Source organism: Euprymna scolopes, chromosome 17, assembly GCF_053919585.1.
Source record: "Euprymna scolopes isolate OS-2025 chromosome 17, ASM5391958v1, whole genome shotgun sequence".
Lineage (NCBI taxonomy): Eukaryota > Metazoa > Mollusca > Cephalopoda > Sepiida > Sepiolidae > Euprymna > Euprymna scolopes.
The window spans coordinates 68769591-68792118 of record NC_136498.1 but is presented as its reverse complement, the minus strand read 5'-3'; the positions used below and the strand labels follow the sequence as shown (position 1 = coordinate 68792118).

Here is a 22528-nt window from a genome sequence, read left to right as displayed (position 1 = left end):
ATGCATATTGTCACTTGGATACAAGGGCTTACTATTTGGGACCAAATCTACAAGGACACTATGTAGGGAGTTGAGTAACAAGGTTTCTGTTTATATTACATTTAAATTTTTTCATGTTAATACAGTCAGAGAAGCAGGGGATGAGGGGAATTTGAAAGTCTAGCAGTCTGAAAGAAAAAACTATTAGTAGAAGGCTTTCTGGCATTTAGGGATCTCTACAATGAAAAGGTGGGATTTTGCTGTTTGTTGGGTCATTCGGGAGTATTTATGTCGAAGGAACAAATGCTATTAGTTTGTCAGAGCACATTCCATAAAAATACTTGTAAAATAGACATAGTAATGGGACAGAGGTAGGAGCTTGTTTAATAGTGCGGAACTTCTTAGGTTGAACATTTTTTTTTTACCTTTACCTGGGCTGATGCATCTACTACTAGTCTATCCCTTTTAGAAAAAGGATAGGCTAGTGGTAGATGCATCAGTCCAGATGTGGCAACAATACTCCATGCATGGATGAATGGTGGCTTTGTCAATATACAAGATACTGCTGGGTGTGAGTAGTTTTCTAGCTTGGTAAAAAGAGCCCGTCTTCTTTGCAGCAGTATTGGCAATGTCTTCATTGTATTTGTTCCAATTTATGTTGCGGTCCTGGATATGTCCTTGAACTATATCCGGTGGTGAGGCCCCAGCTTGTGGGCTTTGGAGAATATGGAGCCACCCTTTAATTGCCATTGCTCCCAGGTCCACTTTGACCCGGAGTGGTAGTACCTGTTAGGGTCCCAACTGCGGGTTAAATAGAAACCGACTTGAAAAAAACAAATATATTCTATTAAAAAAATTGTTCAAAATCACTGGACAAGACTCCGAATAGGGCATACCTCTATAACACACTCCCACCTACTTAAAAAAAAAAAAAAAGCCCCACTTTGCATACCCTGCCAGGAACCATACACAGTAAATCACATATTAACAAGATGCGAAGACTTGAAAACAAACCGACTGAATCTATATAATGAAAAAACTGTAAAAGACATTCACTCATGTAGACTCAGCTACTCTTCTCAAATGTCTGAAGATAACAGGGTTACTCAACAAAATTTAAAAAAAAAAAAAAAATACCTTATCTAACAAGTCTTGCATTGACACTGAACACCAGATACATACATAAAACCTATAACTATTAATGTATATAAAAGATTCTGGCATTAAATGACCACATAGGTTAATATGCCATAAAACCAATCAATCAATCAAAATCACTGGATTCGGCATTAAATAACCTGAAATGGGTTGATATGCCATAAAACAAAAACAACCAACCAATTTATGTTGCCTGTGTATGCTAAGCTGAGGAGTTTAAATGAAGAGCTTTTATGGCAAATCAGGGAGTTCTCTTCATGATCCATATGGCAGGAAAGACTGTTCCATAGCATTTTATATTGCAAGCCACTTCATTTTGCAGCTGATAAGCTTATTTACAAATATTTAACCTTAAAGTATCTTTAAAGGAAATTAAGTCGACTATATTTGAAAATACCTGTAGTAATATACCAAGATAATGTGTTAAAAGCTAAATAAATGATGACATTTTTGTTATGGAAACTGATAAGAATTCAACAAAACGGAATAATTAAGATGTCTAATAATGATTCACATATATCATATTATTTGGATTCTTTAACTACTGTTCACATCTTGAGTGTTATTTTCACAACATTTCAGTCAATGTAACCTGTGACCTTCTTTAGATGTATCTTGTCGAACTCTGGAATCTTTCTGTTGAATTAAGGAATCTGCATGGAATTTCAAACGGAACCGTTTATTTAATTCACAGAAATAGCACGCTTTCATTCCATCAACCATAAATGGTTGGAAGTAATTCTCAGTTGTACTATACTGAGGATTGAATCTTCAACCTCCAGAAGAGTGTACCTTACAGCTGAATTTTACCAAATGCTTTGTCTACTATGTCACACCTTGCACAATGGGAGATCATTTGAAATTCTGTGCAAATTCCCTCAAGTTTGATGGCAAGATTCCCCAAGTTTGACAAGATACAGCTGTAGAAAGTCAGAGGTTACATCTGCCAAAACATTGTGAAAATAACTCAAGATGAGAACAGTAGTCCAAATAATATGAATAATCAATCCTCATTTAAAAATTCAGAAACATAACATCTATGTTAGTTGACATACTGAGAGTAATAGTTCGTAATGATGACCTTCGAAGTAGTAGTAGTAGTAGTAGTAGTAGTAGTCACAGAAGAAATGGGAGTATGTAGAGTTGATCTGAATTTCGTTTTCTTTTTTTTTTTTTCTCGTATCATATTCAGTTTCATGTACATTTTACATGTTGGCATGTGTTGGGTGCCTTTTAGATTACTTTTAAATATCTCTGGTAAGGATTGAATGGGGTAGTCATTAAGACCAAACCTTTAGAGGCCAGATTCACTTCCTGAAGTGATGTGATGGGATTAGTGTTTTTATCGAGACACCAAGGTAAAAAAAAAAAAGAGCATATCACCATCATTTAAATACAACAGAATATTTTTTTTTAAGAGTAAAAATATTGATCAGCTTATCTGCTATGTGTCACTCGAGACTTCCTGCCTGTACATAAGGTTATTTCTTGACATGTTAGTTCAATTCCTATTCTAAGATTTTTAGTACGAATTTCTTATTCTTACTTAATCTAATTTCAGTGTGGAAATGTTTTCTCGTGTTATTTTTAGCACCTCTACTTTTAATATTGTTACCCCATTTCCAAGGAACAACTTCATTAAAATTTTATTTTTTTTTATGCCTGTCACTATGTGGCATAAGAAAAAAAGAAAAAAATCTTTATAAAGGCGAGTATTCACCAAAATATATTTATTTAAATAGATAATAATTTGTTTATATTGTTTATTTAAAAATCTTTGCATTGGCTGGCTTTTTAAACATATTTTATATACGTGTTTCAATTTAATTTTTTTAAGAATTCAAATATTAATACATTTCATTTGTTTTGCACAGATCAACATCAACACGTCGATCCACAATGTATGAAGACCAAGTCTCCCGACTGACCATGAGCCATGTTTCTGACAGTGCCTCAAGTGCACCTGCCCGTTTGTGTAGTAGCAACGGAGAACAGAATCAGAAGCCACGACAGACCAGTTCCAAATCTCTCCAGACAGACGGCTTGCTTGTCACGGCCAGTGTCCATAGCAAGGTCAACATTCTTCTTTGTCTTATATTTCTAACTCAACCCCCCCCCCATCTTTATGCTTTTTATTCTATCTTTTTAAGTAACCTTTAAAATCTATAATATATAATATTACTTGTAGCAAAGTGTTTTTTATAGAAAGTCTATAATATACAATATATAATATTCAAGGAAAGTAGAAAGTGGACCTTAGGTTTACTTTCCACAACCTTGTAACTCTTGCTTCCCTTATTTTGTATTTTAGCCCTCATTTCATGAACAATGTTTCTGGCAGAAAGGGAAGATTCACTGTTTTCAGAGTTGAAATCTATCCATCTCACATTTATTGTTGGTTGGTGTTTGACTTTGTAGCATGTTTTTTTTTTTTTTATGCTCCTTACATCAAGTGGCTTCATGCCTTGCCTGGATTGATTTCCATTAAAATAAAATACATTCATTTACCTTTTCATGGAATTCTGAAAAACTATACAAATTTCTCTTTTAATAATTATGGGAAAACCCTGAAATAAATAAAAAAAGAAAAGAAACTGGTGCAAATCCTAATTTCAACCTTATTTAAAAAACAAAAATACAGAAAAATCTTTATGATGCACTGTGTCTGTCACAGAATGAATATGCTATATTCCAAAAGTCACATAAAGGGAGGGGGGAGCGGTTAACTAAGAAACTCAAATTTTATAATTTTTAGTGATTAATAGTATATCATAGTGATTACAAGACTTATTTTGATCTCTTTGGTAGTTCGAATTAAGTTGTCTTCCTTTTATTTATTAAACATGGCGAATCAAGACACATCTCGCTTCCTCAAAAATTTGATTTTCTTAGTTAAAAAAAAAACTTGATCACATTACATGATTTTTACAATATGACATTTTCGTCCTGTGATGAGTACGTACATCATAAAGATTTTCTGTATTTTTTTGTGATTTTTATTAAGTTGAACTCTGGACTTGCACCCATTTTTGCAATAAAAAAAAATATTACTCCTTCATATATTAGAGATAATGGATACCCTTTAAAGAAGTATCTACATGACAAATTTATGATAAAATTTCAGACTTTTTGGACACACTTCTCCTGAGCAGGCATTCCGTTGCACATTAATTTTGGGTGCTTGTTTAGATTGGTTATCTTTTAAATCAACACATTTCAAATAAAAATATTTCTACATACTTGCGTGTCATACCAAAATTTGTATAAATTCCAAAATTGGGAAAAATGATCCAGTAGATGATGTGCTAGAAGTATTTTTAAACAATCAACCACAAATATGATCCCAGATATCTGGATTCAAGATGGCAGTACAAATGAAAAAGCAAGGATTTAATCAAACTTATCAATTGCAGTTAACTCCCCCCTGGATCTTGCAAACTGTTCACCATTAAAATATACGATAAAGCTCTATAAATTGATAAAATCAGAACTGTTCATTTTTACTTGCAATCATTTTCCTATTGGATCATTTTTTGGAATTTATACTAATTTCAGCATGACATGTAAGTACGTAATGTTTTCACCTGAAATGCATTGTTTTAAAAGATCAGCAAGCACTCATTTTTCAAATAGGAATTATCTCCCTTGAATACATTTTTTCATACCACCATAAGAGGGCATTTTGATCACTAGAGTTTGTATTGAGAATTCAGAACGAGACTCTTTATCTTATTGTCATAACTTTCAAGGTGCATGAATATTTGTCCAATCTTGTCTCGGTGTTTGTGCAGGATAGTGGATTTTGAAACAAACCTATTTTAAGTGAAAACATTATTATATACTTCAGTTTCATATTGAAATTAGTATAAATTAAAAAAAAAAGAAGAAAAATGGCATGTAAGTATGTAATAATCTTTTCACCAGAAATATGTTGGTTTCAAAATCCACCAATCAGCTCAAGTACCCAGATTTCTATGTAAACATGGCTTTTTAAAACCCTATTTGTCCATTAGGTATCTTCCACACAGAGTTAATTGACTCTCAGCCCTTGATAAAAAAAAATCCAAGCAAGTTTGTTGTATATATTTTCTTTGCATAATGTATCACTTCTTGTAAGATTTCAATGTAAATAAGTCTACTATTACACATTTTCTCATTTCCAGCTTCTTAACTCGTGCGTTTTCTTATTGCAATGGGAACGAGTGTAATCCTTCATTTAGTACTCATTTCTGTGTGCACAGGTTACTTATTATGGTTCTTAACTTTATGATCGTCTATGATAAATTGTAAATAAATTATCATATCCAATTGTTTCATCTCCTATTTTCCAGTTTTGACACCTGTGCTTTTAACGATAACACCCAAGGATAATGGTGACCGTCTGCACAGCGAATGATATATCCCCAACATCTATAAAGCGATAAAGCTGGAATATAAAATGTTCTAACTTTATACTGGCTTCAATCAAGGTCAATACTTTGAAAAAAAAAAAGTTTAAATGACTTAAGTAGATCCATACCTATCACTCTTTTTAGAGAGACAGTATTTCTTTTTTTTTTTTTTTTTTTTTACAGAATAATATAAGCTTTTCATAAGTTATTTCTACTTGATTTTTGCAGGAGAGTCGCACTCCATCTCCATCTGAATTGGAAGCTGTCCACCAAGTCCAAGAATTGCAGAAGATTATTCAAAATTTGGAAACTGAAAACATGTAAGTATATTTTCAGTTTAATTTTTTTTTTTTTTTTTTTTTTTTTTTTTTTGTGATGAAATCGCTCTTGATGTAAGGAATTAAGAAATAAAATTTTAAAAAGTACTATTTCAAAATCAAAAACCAGCCAACAATAAGTACAAGAGCAATAAGTTCTTCCCCATTCGTCAGAAACATTGCTCATGGAATGCGAGAACTAAAGAACAAAATAAGGGAAGCAAGATGTAAGGAGCTGCTGAAGGTAAACCCAAGGTTCACTTTCTATTTTCTTTAGACCAAAGATGGAGAATTCTCTGAAAATGTAGTCGTTCTATTAACGACTTACCTCATCTGATGAGTTTACACACACACACACAGAACACTATGCTCTTTGGTAATTTTTTGCTAAAAATCACTCACCATAAAGAATTTTTTGCTGAAAATCACTCACCATAAAGAATTTTTTGCTAAAAATCATTCACCATAAAGAATTTTTTGCTAAAGATCATTCACCATAAAGAATTGACCGAAATTCAATAAAATTCTGTTCAGATTGCTATGACCATATGCATATTTAACTCTGTGTCTTTTATTATATTTTAGTTTTGTGCCAAATTAGTTTCAAACAAGCTTCGTATAAAGAAACTGAGCAAGTTTTTTCTGTGAATAATTACTGTCACGTACCATTTCTCAGCAAAATCACTGAATCACACTGTAATTTTATTATAAGAAAACAATTCTGTATAGCCATTAAAAATGGTTTGTTTGTTTTTGTTTTTCAATATTATTACATGAGTAATCTTTTTGAGTTAAAATCTATTGAGACATACACATTTTGTATTGATAAATACACACTTTAAATATTTCTACATTAGGTAACGAATAACATGTTTTTAGGGCTTACAGCTTGTGGATGTAAAAAGTGAAACGGAAAACAAATCGAGGTATCGTTTTCTAGGATCATAAAAGTGCTCGTTTCATTTTCCGGTTCATTTTCGAATCACAGGGTTTCGCTTTTTATATCAACAAGCCTTGCAAGCCCCAAAACATGTTATTCATTAACTAATGTATAAATATTTAAAGTGTTTATTTTTCAATACAAAATGTATGTATCGCAATAGATTTTAACTCAAAAAGATTCCTCATGTCATATTAAAAAAACAAAAAAAAGTTTGTAATGGTTATACAGAATTTGTTTTCTCACAATAAATTCACGCCACGTGTTAGTGACTTTGCCAATTTCTCTATCATAAAGTAAATAAATTTGGTAGTGGTAAGCTAACATATTTCCTAACTTCGGTGTGTCTACTACTGGAAGCAGTGACAAGGCAAATCAGTTCCTTCACTTTTTTCTCATGCCTATATCTCCCCCTGTGCATGTACTCTTTTATTACATTTTTTTTTTTTTTCAGTCGTTCTTTTTTTATTTAATAATCATTTTAAAAAAATTGGGGATCTTATTTTGATTAAGAATTATTGAAATTAATTTTTTTTTTTTTTTTTTTTTTTTTTTAATTTTTGAAAATTGAAGAATTATTGAAAAAAAAATGTTGTGCTCCTTTTTGTTTTAAAGAATTATTGAAAGTCCGTTGAATTAAGAATTAAAATTTCAAAAAAATAAACTTATTTTTTAATTTTGTTATTAAAATAAAGACTAATTGTGTCATTTTTATCTGTATAATTTTAATTTTTATTGTATACTTTTCAATATGCTTTTCTTCTATTTTATTTCAATAAATCACTTTACAATAGAAATACTGAAGAACAATAAAAGTGAAGGAGCTGATTGGCCTCGTCACCACTTCCAGTAGCAGACACACTGGAAGTACAGTAGTTGACTATAACCTTCAGACCTTTATCTCATTGAATCATTACAGAAGAGTCTCAAGCACGCAGTCCATAGAAATCGTTTTCGTTACTAATATTTTGTCAAATTTTAATAATTATGTCCAGATTTTGTCCAGAATTTCCCCATATTAAAAATAAAAAAGAAAAATCTGTATCCTATACATACCGTTACAAACTGAAAATATCATATTCCAAAACTATGTAAATTGATAAAGTAATTTTAGTTTTATAAAGAAAATCATTTTTAAGCGATTAATCAGAATTCGTAGGTATTGCAACATAAATCTTGTGAGTTTGAATTATTGAATTATATCCCCTTGTTTTGTTGTTTTTTTTTGTTGTTTTTATAGATTGTTTTCAAAATGGCAGACAAGAAGGCCGCTCTTCGGTTATTCATTAAATTTGATTTTCTTATTTAGAAATAAAGCTACTTGATCAATTTACGTGATCTTTGGAATAATATATTTGTGTTTTTTCATGACTATATACATCATACAGATTTTTCTTTAATTTTATTTGTTAATGTATGAGGAATTCTGGGCAAGAATTATGTCCCTCCCTGCCTCCATACTTTGACTTACCCACTAGGTATAGATGGAAAATTAATCTATTTTAATGTCTTCTAACTCTGGTGTAATAATAACAAGAATTAAGGATAGGATGGAGTAAGTTCAGGGAACTTCTAGTATTATTAACCAGTACAGCATTACTGCTGTTGACCAAGAGACAAGTTTAATAAGACATGTATATGTGGTGTGATTTATGAAAGTGAAACCTGGCTAGTGAGGGTTGAAGATATGTGTTGTATGTAGAGAAATTGTGTAATGGGTGTATAATGTGAGTTTTAGAAAGGCTTAGATAAGACGAAGATTAAATCTCGATAGTAGGAGACTTTGTTGGTTTGGTCACATTTAAAGAATGGATTAGAGTGCTTAAGTTAGTAGATATAGAACAGTTGAAGTAGCAGGGTCCGTTGGCAGGAAAAGACCAAGGAAATGATGATAGATTTGAAAGAAAGATGGATGAATAAAGACCTAGTTAGAGATAGGTTAGTTTGGAAGTCAATTTCTAACACATGTCAGCATGTAACAGATGTTAAACCAAATAAAGTTGAATTCCTCTCTCTCCAGGAGGGAGAAAGCACAACCTCCCAACAACCACATATTCTTCATCAGTTTCCAAATGTCTTTTGTCAGTTTTTTTTTTTTTTTTTTTTTTTTTTTTTTTTTAGTGATAAATTTGACAATTGTTAATGACTTTTTTTTTTTTTTTTTTTCAATCAGGAATTTATACCGTCAATTGGCCGAAATCAGAGATGGTGGTACAGACAGTGGCAGTAGCCTTTCTTATGGTGAAGAAATTGAAATGGAGAAAGAGTTAGTGGAAGCCAAGAAAGAAGTTGTTGATGACCACAACCTCCGTCTTAACAAACAACTGAGCAGAGTTCACGACATGCTGAAGGTCAGTCAATTTTAGACTTTCTGGGGAAGGAGGAAAGGTGGTAAGATGTCGTTGTTGGTGTCATTGTTCCCCCTCTCTCCCACTGCATCTCTATAAGCAACTATCAATCTCTCCTATTTCTGTTTGAAATAGGATTGTTTACTAGTTGAGGTACTCAACCTCCCGATACGGGTTACAGATTTGTCCTAATCAGTGCAAAATAGTTTTTAACTACTTATCAAGGCCCAAAGCCCACTCGAGGATAAAGATTAATGTGTTAGGTGCCCGGTAAGACAGCACCATGATGACTGGTAATGGTAAACTTTCAATCAGTTTGCTTGTTTGAAAATACCTATAGGGTTGAAATAAATTTATGAGATTTGTCTAATTTTTGGACGTGCTTTTGTTTTTTTTTACTATAATATTATTCTTGCTCTGCTATGCACTGAGCTTTCCTACTAAAGATTTCCTTCAGAAATTGTTCTATTCTTTACAGACACAACATTATGTGTGTGTGTGTGTGTGTGTGTGTTATCTGCTCTGATAATAGAATCATTTCAAATATAATAAGAGATTTGGGAGTTTTCTTTTAATATACTTTTTGTGGAATAAAGTATTAATATTTTTTCCAAGTTTAATATTTGTAGATCTGACAGTGTAAAAATAGTAGATGCATAAAAATGTCTGTCACATTACACAATGGTCGCTAGAAAAGCGGGATATTTAGCAAACAGTAATTTATTTTATGAATAATAACTTTTATATTATTTAATTAATTGGAATGTTTATTGAGATGAGTATTATTTATTCATTTATTCGCTTTGGGGCCCATGGCGCAGTGGATAGAGACGTTGAATCTCTATGGTTCCAGGTGAGCATTGTCTGAAGATAGCGGTTTTGATCCTACTCGAAGCCACCCAGAGGCTTAAGTTGGCAAAGACATGGTGAGACGACAACTATGGAAGTCAGTAGTTGCTGAGGATGCTGTTTGGAGATTCGGAGTATCCCTTCACGGTAACCACCTAACAAAGGACAGAGGAATAGTTGGCCGAAACATTGTAAAACAACAACTACAAAGATGAGGATAACAGTCCGCAATAAATAAATAAATAACTTTTATATAGTTTTTTTTGTTTTTTTCAAAGACTAATATTATGATACAATCACAGATGCTCAAAATATCATCGATGCAAATCAAAGAAGTGAATAAGCCAGATGCAATAAAACTTAAACAAAATAAAATTTTTTAATTTTAGATTGTTCTCGCTTTTCTGGCAACCATCTGGTATTATGGGTTTCATTTTTGCTGAATTATTTTCCCTTTGTTTTATTTTTTTCATTTGCAGAATGGAGCCTTATCTGAAAATGGCCAGAATTTTGCCTTAACCAACAGAGCCAACCAGAATGGAATCCCTTACAAAAATGGCTTCTCAGCCCCAAATGGATACCATCTTCAAAATGGATATCACCACCAAAATGGCTTTAAAACCCTGAATGGTATGAATACAACTAATGGCTACAAACCATCAAATGGTTTTAAACCACTTAATGGTTTCCAGGTACCAAATGGCATGAAGAGGCAAAATGGATTCATCCAGCAAAATGGAAACGTAACACAAAATGGTTACGATTCACCTGGTAATTTTCACACCCAAAATGGATTCAACTTCCCAAATGATTTTCCTTTCCAAAATGCTAACAACCAACAAAATGGTTGGATGAACTCGATGAACTTTAATGACCATTCTCCTTACCCTACTTTGCTGAACTCCTCTCGTCTCACCAGCACACCAGATGCAGACAATTACTTTGACCAGTCCACCATCGACTCCACCCATAAATTGGACATGTCAAACCTCTATACGTCCATCAACACAGCCACCGAAGCTGAGCAAGAAATGGACAATTTGGTCAAGAAGTTAGAGAAGGCATTCCCACAAAATCTGCCCTGCTCAGGTGAGTGTAAAAACGAGAAAGAAAAGGTAAAATAAAAAAGAAAGAAAGGTGAAAGAAAGGTAAAATAAAAAAGAAAGAAAGGTGAAAGAAAGGTAAAATAAAAAGAAAGAAAGGTGAAAGAAAGGTAAAATAAAAAAGAAAGGTAAAATAAAAAAGAAAAAGGTGAAAGAAAGGTAAAATAAAAAAGAAACAAAAGTGAAAGAAAGGTAAAATAAAAAAGAAAGGTAAAAAAGAAAGAAAGGTGAAAGAAAGGTAAAATAAAAAAGAAAGAAAGGTGAAAGAAAGGTAAAATAAAAAAGAAAGAAAGGTGAAAGAAAGGTAAAATAAAAAAGAAAGAAAGGTGAAAGAAAGGTAAAAAAAAGAAAGGTGAAAGAAAGGTAAAAAAAAAGAAAGAAAGGTGAAAGAAAGGTAAAATAAAAAAGAAAGAAAGGTGAAAGAAAGGTAAAATAAAAAAGAAAGAAAGGTGAAAGAAAGGTAAAATAAAAAAGAAAGAAAGGTGAAAGAAAGGTAAAATAAAAAAGAAAGGTGAAAGAAAGGTAAAATAAAAAAGAAAGGTGAAAGAAAGGTAAAATAAAAAAGAAAGAAAGGTGAAAGAAAGGTAAAATAAAAAAGAAAGAAAGGTGAAAGAAAGGTAAAATAAAAAAGAAAGGTGAAAGAAAGGTAAAATAAAAAAGAAAGGTGAAAGAAAGGTAAAATAAAAAAGAAAGAAAGGTAAAATAAAAAAGAAAGGTAAAAAAAAGAAAGAAAGGTGAAAGAAAGGTAAAATAAAAAAGAAAGGTAAAATAAAAAAGAAAGAAGAGTAAAATAAGAAATTATATTAAGTGATTTTTTTTTTAATGAAAATCGCTTCAAACAAGGTATGAAGCCACGAGGTAAGGAGCTAAAAAAAAAATACTACTTCAAGATCAAAAACTAGTTGATGATAAATGTGAGATGAATAGATTCCGACCTAGAAAACAGTTATTTTTCCCCTTTTGTCAGAATTATTGTGCATAAAATGTGAAGACTAAAGCACAAAATAAGTGAGTTATGAAGCTACCAAAAGCAAATCCAGGGTTCCCGTCATATTTAAATTAAAGAATTTGCGTGATTAGCATCCGATATATTTAAATTAAAGAACTTGCGTAATTAGCGTCTATCAACTATATAACTCCCTCTCATGTACATGTGTGATTGATAATGCATGTGTGTGATTTGGTTGCAGATGAAAATGATGCAATATTCGTGTCATCCTCCACGAAATTAGAGCAAAGAAGGTCCACGTCTTCTTCAATTTCTTCAAGCCAAAGTAAGGTGACCTGGTCACATACGCACTCTAACATGTTTCTACCACATTTTTATACCAACACTTACACAAGAATTTCTCGGTTCTTGTCCAAAATTCCCTCTATATTAAAAAAACAAAATTGTAGAAAAATCTGTATGATCTACATACTCGTGACTGAATGAAAATATCATATTCCAAAAATCATATAAATTGATCCAGTAGTTTAATTTTTTTAATAAAAAAAAAAAAAAAAAGCAAATTTTATTAGTAACAGAGAGTGGCTGTCTTGTCCACCATTTTGAAAACAATCTAAAAGAACAAAGAGAGATAACTCAATAATTCAAACTTCCAAGATTTACAGTGCCGGAAAAAAGAAAGTCCGCACTTGTAATTTTTTCAAAAACTGCAAATTTAAGCTAAATTTAATGTAACTGTTTAAACAACCAATACCTCATTTGATTCACCTTTTATTCCTCTATAATTTTACCTGTTCACGTTTGACTTTTAACTGAAATATTCTAGTGTTCACGTCAATTTAAAAAAATAACTTCAAATTGAGAAGGCAAAAAGAAAATCCGCATCAACAAATTCGCTTAAAACTAGCTTAAATTATCGCCCCTAAATCAGTTTAAAATATCCACCAACAGGCAACAAAGCATCTCAAATTGTAATTGTTGTTGTTCCAGGTTATACAACGTAACATTTAATCCATATGCCATGACTTTCTCTTAGTGATCGTCAGCTCATTAATCTCCACCTTTTTGGTTTATCCAATCGAAAAATCGGCCACAGATTGAAATGTGATGAGAAAACGGTACGAAAGACTGTGCAAAAGCACCAAAACACCGGCAGTGTTTGTCATACCAGAGTTACTTCTAACAGGGAAGACAATGCTATCAAGATCCGCAACCTAAGAAACAGATTTGAAACAGCTCCCCAAATCCAACAACAGTGCAATCTTGTTAAAAAGTGCTCTCTTTCTACTGTCAAGAACAGATTAAATGAATTTAATTTGCGAGGATATGTTGCAAGACGCAAGCCAATGATTTCTATAAAAAACAGAAAGCATCATCTGGACTTTGTCAGATGTAATGAAGATCATGACTCTTCATATTAGTCAAAAGTGCTTTTTAGTGATGAAAGCAAGTTCAATAGGCTAGGCAGTGATGTTAGGCAGTACGTCTGTTGGAGGAAAGACAAAGAATTTAATCCTAGGTGCTCAGTTTCAAGGTGCTGGCGGTTCAGTTTTGGTGTGGGGCATTATTAGTACCGATGGTCCAGGGCCTATAGTTCGCTTGCAAGGTCGAATTAATTCAACCAAGTACATTAATATGTTGACTGAGCATTTTCTACCCTACATTGGTTGGAATTTGGATGATAATCCCATCTTCATGCAGAATAATGCTCCCATTCACACAACTGGCAATGTCAAGAGGTTCCTGGAAGAGCATGATATTCTATGTTTGGATTGGCCTGCACAATCTCCAGACCTCAATCCTATTGAAAACGTTATGACATTACATCAAGCAACAGCTACGCAATGATAAAATTTCAAATTTGGAAGAACTTTGAACAAAAATTAAAGAAAAGTGGGATGCATTTTCCCCAGAGTATTGCTGCAGTCTAATTCAAAGAATTCCCAAAAGATTGCAGGCTGTCAAATTGCAGAAGGGCTATGCTACTAAATATTAACTAGTTCATTGTGTTCCTGTTGTTGCATTAATGTCCTAAAGTTACATTTAAATAATTTTCCATTGTGCGGACTTTTTTTTGACTCCTCAATTTGAAGTTATTTTTTTAAATTGATGTGAACACTAGAATATTTCAATTAAAAGTCGAATATGAAAAGGTAAAATTATAAAAGAATAAAAGGCCAATCAAATGAGGTATAGTTTGTTTAAACAGTTACATTAAATTTAGCTTAAATTTGCAGTTTTTGAAAAAATTACAGGTGCGGACTTTCTTTTTGTCGCCTGTGTATGTTGTAATGCCTACAAATTGCCAATAATTGCTTTAAAATGATTTTCTTTATAAAAATAAAACTACTTGATCAATTTATGTGATTTTGGGAATATGATATGTTTGTTTCTTATGGGTATGTACATCATACAGATTTTTCTTTATTTTAGTTTTTAATATGAGGGAAATTCTCGACAAGATAATACTTTCTCCGGATTATATTTAACACTTCCTTGTATTTTTACGCATTAATGCATTGCACTGAACCTCAATCTTTGGTTCCTGATAATAAAAGAACTCATCTCACTATCACAACTACAAAGAACTTTTTTATTTCCATTTTTAAAAAATATTTTTATATCAAACGGAATTTCCATGAACAAAGTTGCTTTCCAAGAACTTGCCATTTGTGGAAGATGTTGCTACAAAATTGCTTCTTTGTTGAATACAACATGGTTATCTGCAAATCTAATGTGAATTTAACCGGGTATGGCATGAGGGTCTCCTCAGGAAAATTAGATCATACAATATCACTGGTAGAATACTTAACATAATTAAATCCTTCTAAGATAAGAGAAAAATCCAGGTTGTCTTCAACGGTCGTACATCTAAACAATATGATATAAATGCGGGAGTGCCCCAAGAGTCTATCCTTGGACCTCTATTGTTCCTAATATTCATAAATGACCTCCCCGACAAAATTGCCTCTGAGATGGGTATATATGCTGATGACACCACACTCTACAACAGGCACGACAGGAAAACAAATGAACACATATCTAAAGAAATAGCAGAAACACTACAGGATGACCTCCAATCTGTAGTGGAATGGGGACAAAAATGGATGGTAACGTTCAATGCCACCAAGACTAAACTAGTTTCCTTCAATAATTACAAGAAACCTTCTCTACCACTAATAGCAATGGCCAACAACTCTTTATCTGAGAGTATATCTTTCAAACTCCTTGGCCTAACGTTCACTGGAAACATGAGTTGGAACAATTACATTGAAGGCATTGCCAGGGCCGCTGCGAAGAAGGTAGGCTCTCTGTACTGTGCTAGAAAACTACTAACACCCAAAAATATCCTGTACCTCAATAAGGCCACCATTCGTCCATGTATGGAGTATTGTTGTCATATTTGGGCTGGTGCATCTGCTACTAGTCTCTTGCTCCTATACAAGGTTCAAAAGAGAGTCGCCAACCTGAACTGGCATCTAAGCTTCAGCCTCTGTCCCATCAATGAAATGTTGCATCCCTCTGCCTGTATAACAAGTATTTTAATGGTGAATGCTCTGACGAACTGCAAGCACTTGTGCCCCCACGACATAAACACACTCGACAAACCAGACAGGCAGCTAAATCCCGCCCCCACACAGTAGAGATCCCTAGATGTAAAAGATCTTTCTACTCTAGTAGTTTCTTCCCCAGAACCGCTAGACTTTGAAATTCCATTCCAGATCCCTGCTTCCCCAACTGTACTGACGTACAGAAGTTCCAGTGTAACGTGAACCAACATCTTGCTGCCCAAATCCCCTACATAGTACCCCAGTAGTTGTTGCCCCTGATAGTAGCCACCTACACTAAAGTGGCAATGTGCCTTGTTTGGGGTGAAAATGTAATAAAAAAAAAATATATATTAATTTTTTTTTTTTTAAATTGTCATTAACTGTACTCATGAAATAATAATAGTTATAAATTTTTGTACATTTTGTTCATTATTTTCAATCCTCTCATAATATTCTTCATCATCCATGGAGGAGAAGCTGATGTGCTAGCAAGAGTGATAAGTGGGGGAATAAGTTCAGATAATTTCTGACATTACTATCTAGAAGAACATTATAGTTGTCGGCCAAGGGAAAAGTTTATTAGACATGTGTGCACAGTGTGATGTATGAAAGTGAAACCTTGCTAGTGAGGGTTGAGGATATGTGTTGCATGGAGAGAAATGATATGATAGGAGAAAAATCCAAGTCTTAAAAATGGGCTTTGATCTGATGATTTCAGAGGAAGATTAAATTTGGATATTGAAAAATAAAAGGGAGAATTGTGGACAAGAACTTTTGAATATTTTTCTGCAAAGGAATGCCGATCGAGATAACATCATTCGATATTGATATCATTTTTATTTAGCATCAGTGGAAACAAAGCAATGTTATAATCTTGTGTGATGTTGACGATTTCAGAATTATTGATTGCTACACCTTTTTTTAATAGATTATTTAATTTTTTTCATTATAGCATTTGGTTCTTGTCCAGAATTCCCCCTATATTAAAAAAACAAAAATTGTTGAAAAATCTGTAGGATGTATATGACCGTGATGAAATAAAAAAAAAATATCATATTGCAAAAAATAAAAATAAAGACAAAAATCTGTATTATGTACGTATCTGTGAAGCAAAAATATCATTTTCCAAAAATTATGTAAATTGATCAAGTAGTCTTCTTTTTATAAAGAAAATCATTTTTAAGCAATCAGCCGGAATTGGTAGGTATCATAACAAAAATCTAGTAAATAAAAATTATTGTCGAGTTATCTCCCTTTGTTTATTATTTTTCAAAATGGCAGGTCACTTCTAGGATACTCATAAAATTTGATTTTTTTTTTATAAAAATAGAACTACATGATTGATTTATGTGATTTTTGCAATATGATATTTTTGATAGGAACCTTTTTGAATTTTTTTTTTTTAATCAAAACTGTTCTTGTTTAAATATTTCCTATTTTTATTAATAGCATATAATATACTGCATCTTTTGATATAAATTTGTACTTTTGCCACTAGCATCAGGTGAATTTGACCTAAACAAAATGTTTGAGAACATTTTTAGTAACATTTGAAAATAGTGTATTTTATTGCATTAAAAATTTTTGCCGGTTCACATGCACAAATCTCTTCCATTTTCTTATTTTTGGTGCTTATTTAGAATTAGACCTATTTTCCAAACAAAAACTTATTAAACTTTGATGTATGTACTTATCATGTAACAAAGATATCACATTCCAAAAATTACGTAAATTTATCAATTTTTCTTTAACTAAGAAAATCAAATTTAATGACTAAGTGAAATATAGTCTTTTGATCAAGATGGTGACAACTCAATTCGAACTATTGAAATCAAATTCAGCCTTGTAATGGATACAATTTACTCTTAAGAATTGTTAAAAATCATAAAAAATGATTTTCTATATAGAAAAACTACTTGATCAATTCACGTGACTTTTGGGATATGACATCTTTGTTCCGTGATGGGCAAGTACATCATAAAGATTTTTCTGCAATTTTATTTTTTAAAATAGGTTTAATTCTAAATAAGCACCACAAAATCTAGGAAGAAGAAAAAAGACATTAAAATAAATGCTTTCTAAAATGATCTTTTTCTCTTACATTTCAGATTTCACTCGAGTCACAGTAATAAAATCAATTTATAATTAAAAAAAAATAGACATTTTTTTAAAAAAACTTTGACACATTTCCCCATCTAACCAGATGATCAAACAACAACTAGGTCTAGACCACATTAAATCCAGTTTGTTAATGTTATAGTTCAAGAGAAAATTTTTACATTACGGTAGAACCCCAGGATATGGTTTTTTTCAGATTACGATGTGGAAAACATTGTTTTTCCAGCCCCTGGTTACAGTATTTGCCCCTCCTTACAGTGTTATTTATAATGTTATTTTATTATATACATGGGTATTATATACTGTAGTGTATTTTGTTACTAATTTTGATATGTACTGTATAAAATTTTGCTTAGGCCCTACCATATAGTGATACCACCTTATGATCCCAACCCCGGAACAGATTAATGCTGTATCCCGGGGTTCTATTGTATTAATATAATGGATAAAAAATAAAAATTTAACAATTTTTTTTCTCCTAACATTCTACAACACTTGACTAAATTCAAATATGTTTGAATTTATGTCTCCCCCCCCCTCCGATGTGATATAATGTTTCTCTTTTCTGCTCTTTTTTTCTTACCTTGACTTACTTTCTGTTCAGCTTCCAATCAGAATATTTTAAAATAACTTTTAACATGTATCTGAGGAAGGGATATTTTCCCGAAATATCATATGCAACTTCCATCTGACCATACTGACACAAATAAGAATACAATGCAATGTTAAGAGTATAAAAAAAAAATTTTAACAAATATATATTGTATTAATAAAAGATCAACATTCTGATCCACATCTGGCATCAATTGAAATGAATGGCTCTCGTCTGCAGGAGGCCTCAAGTTTTGACAAGCTTCTTGGCTTGACCATTACTCCTGATCTTAAATGGAACACGTACATCAAATCTGTTGCCAAGGCCGCTGGAAAAATGGTGGGATCTTTCTATCGATCCAGTAGATATCTCACTGCTGATGCTATTCTCTATCTATATAAGAGCCAGGTACGTCCAAGGATGGAATACTGTTGCCACATCTGGGCAGGAGCTGCTAGAAAGGACTTGGCCTGCCTTGATAGAGTTCAAAATAGACTTTGTAGCCTCGTAGGAGATGTCCTTTTCTCTTCCTTGCAACCTCTATCTCACAGAAGAGATGTTGCGAGTTTGTCTCTGATGTATCGTTATTTTCATGGAAAGTGTTCGACTGAGCTTCAATCTATGGTCCCCCCTCGCCAAACTTTCACAAGAAACACTCGTCTAGCTGTAAACACTATCAATAATTCCCCCCACTCCTTATCTGTGCCTAAACCTAAACGTAGATTCCATGAACAAAGCTTCTTTCTTAGAACTGCACGCCTGTGGAATTGTCTTCCGTTTTCCTGCTTTCCGGCTGACTACAATATGGTTGTCTTCAAGTCTAACATAAATAAGTTCTTGATGAGCCGTTCCATATAAGTTATCAAATTTACCAAATTTTCATTACTAATGATTACTATATTGTCCAATTTCTACTGTACACTCTTTAACCCTTATCCTTGAGTGGCCTCTTGGCCTTGATAATGTAGTGATGCCTATGTAAAAAAAAAAAAAAAGTAAATCTGCATAGCTTGTTCCACTGTTATGTTTTAATTTTCTTCCATTTTTGCCTATCTTTACACCTCTGCATTGTATTGCCTTTTATAAATTACCTTTATAATTTTTTACTTGTTTAAAAAACAAAACTCCGTTTTTTTTCATTCTATTTTTGTCTTTATTTTTTTTTATTTCGTTTTACTCCCTTTATGTCTGTTTTCAAATTTGTAACTATTTCAAATTGTAAGTCCTTTCTGATGAAGTCTTTAAAACAAACACTAAATATTAAGTTCATGTTAATTTGTTTGTATTGTGTTGGCATATCTGCTTTTTCCATTTCTTCTCTACTAGCAGGGCTAGTTTGGCATTGTCTAGGGAAACTTTCCTTCTCCCTTTACCCTCTTCCCCGTTTTCACCCTCCTCCTCATTCTTTTTCATGTAAGTCATTCTTCTCTTTGGAGATACACACACACACACACACACACACACACACACACACACACACAACTCAAGTGAGCATAAGAGAAATAACTTTGTGAAACAAAAATCAGGATTTCTCTTTAGTTAATGGTTGGAGAACAAACACATGAGAAAAATGTGTGTACGTATTGATAACATTAAATGTTACAAATGACCATTCGCCCCACCAAAAAATTAATTTTTTTCTTTAAATTTTTAGATATTATACATCTAGCAGGACTATGCCAATTTAAAAAAATTTAACTTTGTGGGTGTTTGTTGTGTATTTTCAAGTTTTAGCTGGACATTCAAATAAAATGTATACAATTATATATAATAGATTATATATACTGTATGTTATATTCAAAATCTTCTGAACCATTTGTTCATTTCTATATCATAAAATAATGTTTACAAAATTGTCATCAGGATGACACCCCAACCTACTCACTAAAAACGTAATTCACAATCCTTTCTGCAATTCAACCATATTTGGTCCAAATAAACTTCAGTCTATGGCTGACTTATTCATCAAATTTCAGTCATGAATATCCAACAGTATTTTTATTTATTTAATCGCTATTCAATAATATGCAGTGAGGGACACTTTAGTATTTGTCTCATCAGTATTAGGTGTGATCCTGAAGTCCTCACTCACTGGTCCTCAATTTTACACATGGAGTTATCTCAACAATAATGTCTACCAAAACAATCCCTAAACTATTCCTGCATTGAAGAGGGTCATCACAGCTGAAATTAGCAGTGCCAAGAGAATTGCATATTGGATCCAAGTGTGCTTATGGTGATAAGACTTTCGGATACTCATGAGTGAAACTTGGTGGGCAAGTCAGCCATAGACTGAAGCTTATTCTTGGATAAGTTTGTAGTATCTATAAACACAATATCGTCAGTAAAACTTGCCTTTTTAATCAAACTTGTTATAAATAGATATATTATTGTTTGCACATTGGTAGTTCTCACACAGGTCATTGTCAGAGATTGCTCACTGACAACAACCGTTGCTGTTCCCTGGAGTCTCTCTAGATTTCCAGTACTCTCCACCTATTTCAATAACCTTTGCAAATGTATTTGCATTATTGCAACTGCCGCTTGCTATTGATTTTTAGCTGACAATAACCATTGGTATTCACTAGAATTTGGGTGGCAATAAGCCTCTCAAGGTCCCAGTTCTGTTTGCACTCCTCTAGTGGAGGTCTGGTTAGTGCTTTCTCTCCTTTTTGTTTTACTTATGTTACAGTTTCTGTATGGTCTGTTAGTGTTTGTATCTCGTGTGGGTTAGTTTCTGCATTTGAGGGGTTTTCTTAAGATTTCAGCAGTTTTCACCATTACTGTCTGTTGTATAGTTTCAGACTTTCACTTAATTATTATTCTTGGTATTCTTATCTTTATTGTTTTTTTGTTTTTTTTTATTGATTCAAAATAAATTTTTTTTTTTTTTTTTTTTCAGCCTATGCAATGTCAGATTTGTCTGGTACAAATGATGACCTCCTTCAAAATGTGGATGGCATTGATAATGCTATGGCCAACCTAATGAAGAGAGTGGCCCAAGCTCAGCCAGCAATGTAAGCCTGTGATGTCGCAGTGGACAACGATGCTGGCTATTGAATTTCAAGCTGGGTGCTGGTTTAACCCAGTTAATTACGGTATTAAGTGTCATCACCTTCGGTATCCATTCATATAAATCAGCATGATTAATTTTTCATTCATATATATTTTTTTTATCTTTGATATATATCTTCCATAAAATAAAAACTGAAAAAGATCATCCTGCCTATGACTGGCCTAGTACCAGTTTGTTCCTTAATATGTCAAGCCTTTGGATAAGAAAAGGAAATTAGAAAAATCGAAGGAATTCTGGGAAATTTTCTTTTCAACTAAAAACTAAAATGTTATTTTATACTTTTCTTTTTTAATTAACATTTTACAAAAGTTAACTTGTATTTTTTGATAATCAAATTTTCTATATTTTTTTCAATATATATATTTTTGTTTTTCAAAATATACCATATAAAGCTGCCTTTTCCTATGAAATATAAAATGAAGATGGTCCATTTTTTAATAAATAGCTGATAACAGCATATTCATTTTAGTAAATCATCTCCAAATACGATCTTGTTTCAACTAATACTCATCAGAAAAATTGAACCTAATGGCAAAAGGTTCTTGTTCAGAATTTCCCCTATATTAAAAAAAACAATTTAAATTTTAAAAAATCTATATGATGTATGTACCCATGACAAAACAAAATTTTATGAGTAACAGAAGAACTGTCTTGTCCACCATTCTGAAAATAATGTCAAAAAAAAAAAAAGAAAAAAAACACATAAGGAGATAACTCAGCATAATTCAAACTTGCAAGATTTATATTGTAATGCCTACAAATTCCCATTAATCACTTATTTTCTTTATAAAAATAAAACTACTTGATCAATTTATATGATTTTTGGAATATGATATTTTCGTTTTGTCATGGGTACATCATACAGATTTTTCTTTTATTTCTGCTTTTTTAATATAGGGGAAATTCTGGACAAGAACCCAGAAAAATGTTTGATGAAATCCTTTCAATGTCTGTTAAAGATTGAGAGGATAAAAAAATGTGTTCTTGTTATGCAAAAAAGGAAATGTAAAATGCATCCAAAACTTTAAAATGGAACGCATAACTCACAATTTGGAAAGGATTTACGTGTGTAGCAAACAGGACTTTTATGCTTACAATCTATGAATCCAAAATATTCCAATAAGAATTAAAATGATTGCATTTATACAACGAAACAT

At 32.3% G+C, this 22528-nt stretch overlaps 1 protein-coding gene across 3 annotated transcripts in view; it reads left to right on the top strand.

Moving 5' to 3' along the window:
• LOC145296778 (utrophin-like) overlaps positions 1-22086 on the top strand; it is a 230199-nt gene extending 208113 nt beyond the window's left edge. For all 3 annotated transcript variants that reach the window (XM_080142837.1, XM_080142836.1, XM_080142835.1), the window contains 5 exons: positions 3012-3210; positions 5757-5848; positions 8959-9136; positions 10462-11071; positions 21198-22086. In XM_080142837.1, coding sequence (XP_079998963.1) covers positions 3012-3210; positions 5757-5848; positions 8959-9136; positions 10462-11071; positions 21198-21316 — 1198 coding nt within the window. In that variant the 3' untranslated portion in view covers positions 21317-22086. The remainder of the gene's footprint in view (positions 1-3011; positions 3211-5756; positions 5849-8958; positions 9137-10461; positions 11072-21197) is intronic.
• Positions 22087-22528: the final 442 nt, after the last annotated feature.